Below are 4350 nucleotides of genomic sequence, written 5' to 3'. Positions count from 1 at the left end.
TATGCCAAACGTTTTCAAAAATTTCAAGATAAATGTTCCCCATTTTTGAGTAAAGGATATAAACGTTAAAAGTTGTTTCAAGGTCACGTGACCAAATTGCAATGCAAAATATTTTAGCAATTTAATAACAATACCAATAAAAGACTTTCTGCTAAGTTTCAGTGGACAATGGGCAAATGCTTCCCTTCAAATAAAAATATGCATAATAATTAGATTGGTCAAGCCTTAATACACTTGAGCAGTCTTATGAAATCCGAGTATCTCGAGATGGGCAGAACTTAAAATATGAGTAATAACAATGGTAGGCACTGTCCTTAAGTCTTTTAAGATATTCTGGCAGTGCTGAGTTGTAATCGCCATTCGCCTCCTTTGCAGCGATAAACGTTTTTAGGTTATTTGAGAAAAATGTTGTTCCATTTTGTTTCCCAGCAGAATGAATTAAGGTTAAACGGAACGCAAGTCAACGATGGTACAACTATGCTCGCTCAAAAGTGAAGAATTTTAGCAGGCATTTTATCCAGCCCGGTTGCTTTAATGCGTAGAGTCACGGTTACAAAACAGCTTACCCCTTAGATCAGCGACTACTCCATCATGGAATATTCTCCACAATACTGAAAGTAGTCTGAGACTGTTCGACTGAATTGCGACAACAGAACATACGTTTGATGTCAAGACGAATAAATTATCTTGCTGTACGACGAACGTACACGACAAAATTAACGCTGGAGTTTAAATAACCGAACAAGTACGCTACTTTTCATGAGAACCGGTTCAATAGAGCAAAGCCTTTAGGTAAAGCAAAAGGATAAAGAGACACTAAGGCTGGTACAAAGACGGAACAAATAACGAGATAACGGAGCCAAGAAGGCTTGTAGACAAATTTTGTCTCGTATGCCGGCTTCGAAATTTCAGCTCCTTTGGTTTGTAATTGTGATTTATGTCAACTGCGTGGGTGCTTATTTGCTTGGATACTTTTCGTGAAATAAAGGCAATACGAAGATAAATAAAAATAAGTCCAAAGCAAGAAACAATGCCGAATAAAACATCCACAGCCATTAGATAATATTTTTCGATCTTCTGTTGAAAGTGATCGTTTTGAAACCAAAGGAGGCGAACAAATGTTGCAGCGAACGAGGAACTCCAGGCTATGGCCACCATTGCAATTTCTCGCTCGGTTGTCAACAACGATGCATACCTCAGAGAGGGCACAATACCAATGTATCTGTCGATTGCCATGGCAAAAAAAGGTTCGTTGTTAAAGAAAACAGCAGAAAGTTATAAAATACAATCAGCAAGTACCAGTCGCATCGAAAACAAAACTTGCAGGCAAATTCACTTGGTGTGACAAACAAACCGATGCAAAAGTTTGCAATCGCCAAGGATAGAACGAACCAGTTACTGGTTACTCGCAGATGCCGTCTGCGAGTTATAAAATAAATGATGAGACGACCGTTTCCAGTGATTGTCAGCACAGCGATGATGCCACGGATGATCCAATACCAAGTATCCAATGGTTCCGTTAAAATACCACTACTGGAACTTAGAGTATGGTTGCTGGTACTGTTCGCCATACTTCTCCATACGAAGGCCTTTGCTGTTGCTTTATGCAATATTCGTTGCTCAAGGAAGAAGACACCTGACAGCTGTGTTAAGTGCTCGTCAAACCTAAATTTGCTTCAGACAAGTGGGGGATCAACTTTTTTCCTTTCAAGCCATTGTAAATATCCCTTCAATACGCTGAAGCGTTCATGATGTTCATGACGTTGTCAACCTTTGCTGTTCGATGAAGGACCTCATTTTAACGAGGATTTAAATAAACCGGATGCCTGCAATTTCGCTTCCACTTTCTAATGAATGCTTTTCTGTACTGTAAATACAAACAAGATGGACTTTTGCCTAGGAATTAAAAACAGCAAATTCAACTTGGAACTGTTTGTTTCCATTACATGAGGAATCGTAAATCTCTGCCTGGATTGATCAAAAAAAAATTTGTTTAAACATACGGTGCACAGCTGATGACATCAACTAAGGTTCGCATTTTTAGCATTCAAGTTTTTCAGTTTGAATAATCACGGGAAAAACTGACAAAAGAGACTGTAGTTCACAAAAGAAACTGTGACTACAAGTGCCGAGTGTGGGTAACACAGCAGTCCATCCTTAAGCTTCCCAAGCACCAGTTCTGACTACCACATCTACACCTAAGTCTACAACATGTAGTTTTCGAGCCCCAGCACCTTCATTTCCTCCAGGAGCTGTAACACAGACTGTATATGCCGGTCATTACCTTGAACCTGAGCTTAGTTACCCTACTCAAGGAGAATTACCTAACTTTCACACTATCTCTCCAGCAAGAAATTACTCCGTTTTTACAAGGACTTTCATTGGTCCATCACCATTTATGTCAGCTATCATTACACATGTTTACCAGTCTTTTCATCCCAGGGGTCAAGGACACTCCGTCGGTGAAGGTCAGGAAAAGGTAGCCTCCTCATTGGAAAGGTGCATGGGCAAACTAACCGAAGCAAATTTGGAACAAAGTACTGTGAGCAAACAGCTGTTTGTCTCTGGACTCTTGCCTAAGCGTTCAAACTCTGTATTCAATGGTGGCCCGCTACAATATTCTGTATGGGAAAGTGCCTTTAATGCCCTAGTGGAGTCCATGCCACGTGAACCTGATATCTAGTTAAACCTTTTGAATTAGCATGTAGCAGGAAAACCAAAGAAAGGTGTGGAACATTATCTTCTAATTGAAACAGAAGATGCATACCATAAGGCCAGATCTGTGTGTTGTCAGTACAGCTTTTATTAACCAGCTTTAGAAATGGCCCAAGATAATTCCAAGGGATGCTTCTGGCCTGAGAGAGTTTTCCGACCTACTGGATAAGGTTTTAGTAGCAAGGGAAACTATTCCAGGACTTTCCATCTTAGACTATCCAAAGAAAAAGGTGAAACTGTTAGCCAGACTACCCTACTATCTGGAAGTCAAGTGGAGAAATGTAATTAAACAATGGGGGCACACTAATGGTGAAGCCAGTTATCCTTCCTTTCTCAAGTTTGCTGAATTTGTCAGAGAGGCAGTAGAAAGAGGGAATATTCCGGAACTTGAAGGCATGATCACATCAACCACACAAAAGCCTGTAAGGAATCAGAAACCAAAGTATGAGAAGAACATGGCTAGTTCACTGTCTACATCTGGCAAGAGTGGTGTCAACCATGAACCGAACCCCAAGGAGCCAAACAAGCAAAAGCGTTCTTGTCCAACTGACTCAAGCAAATATCTGTTCTGTGGTCAAGGACATAAGTTAGATGACTGTCAAGATTTCTGCAAGAAGCCATTCAGCGAAAGGAGAAACAATTTCTTTCGTGAACGTTTGTGTATGGGCTGTGCAATCAGTAAGAGTCGCCAAGTGAAAGATTGCAAAGAAAGGTCCAAGTGTAAAACGTGCTCAGGGATGCACCCCACCTGCCTTCAAAAGGGACAATCACAAGTCGATGTCGTTTCCAATTGTGTGAGGGCATGTATGCTTCCTGACCAAGGTGGTCGATTTGATCACGCCTTGATTGTACCAGTATCGGTCAGGCTAGTGGGCCAGCCAGAGAAAGAAATCTTGCAATATGAAGTCCTTGACGACCATTCAAATGGCAGTTTTGTGTCAGACTTTGAGCAAACGGTTCAATCTGGAAGGTCCATCAACTGAACTCCTGTTGACGACAATGCAAGAGTAGAACGCAAGAATGAAAACCAGCAAGATATCCGGATTGAAAGTCCTGATTACTGCAGAGAATGTGTTGTGAAGATGCCAGTGGCCTTCAGCCGAGGAGATGTTTCAGCCAATCGGTCACAAATTCCAAAGCTTGAAGTTGCGAGAGAATGGGAACATCTGAACAGTGTTGCTGATAGATTAGCACCATACCATCCAGACGCAGAGATCTCTATCTTGAATGGTAACAATTGTCCAAAGGCTATCCGACCGAGAGAAATAGTATGCTCTGAGAACCCCTCTTGGTTGGTGTCTGATTGGAAGAGTCTGCAAGTCAGGTAACAGAGAGGATAGAGACTACAGAGGAAGTGTCAGAAATTCCAAGCGGATTTGCATTCTCTACAAAGAAGGATAAAGAGATCATTGACCCAGAGAAAATTTCCGTGTGTTGGAAACTGACTTTACTGACACAAGTGACAAGAAGAAACCCTATTCCGTGGAAGATGAGAGATTTCTGAGGATCCTGGAGAATGGTGTGAAGACGCAATCTAATGGACGGTACGAAATGCCACTTCCCTTGAAGTCTGACAATGTGTGTCTTGCCAACAACCGTCAGCTTGCTGTAAAAAGATGGAACCAACTGAATGCA

General features: G+C 41.5%; 1 protein-coding gene and 1 pseudogene across 1 annotated transcript in view; one reads left to right on the top strand and one right to left on the bottom strand.

Moving 5' to 3' along the window:
- Positions 1-816: 816 nt before the first annotated feature.
- Positions 817-1571, bottom strand: LOC138040456 (adenosine receptor A2b-like; annotated as a pseudogene).
- A 2695-nt stretch (positions 1572-4266) lies between these two features.
- The window catches only part of LOC138040455 (uncharacterized), a 684-nt gene continuing 600 nt past the window's right edge, over positions 4267-4350 (top strand). The window contains exon 1 of the mRNA XM_068886182.1: positions 4267-4350. This exon is cut by the window's right edge and continues 600 nt beyond it. Coding sequence (XP_068742283.1) covers positions 4267-4350 — 84 coding nt within the window.

This window comes from Montipora capricornis, chromosome 3 (assembly GCF_036669925.1).
Source record: "Montipora capricornis isolate CH-2021 chromosome 3, ASM3666992v2, whole genome shotgun sequence".
Lineage (NCBI taxonomy): Eukaryota > Metazoa > Cnidaria > Anthozoa > Scleractinia > Acroporidae > Montipora > Montipora capricornis.
This window is presented reverse-complemented; position numbering and strand designations above follow the sequence as displayed.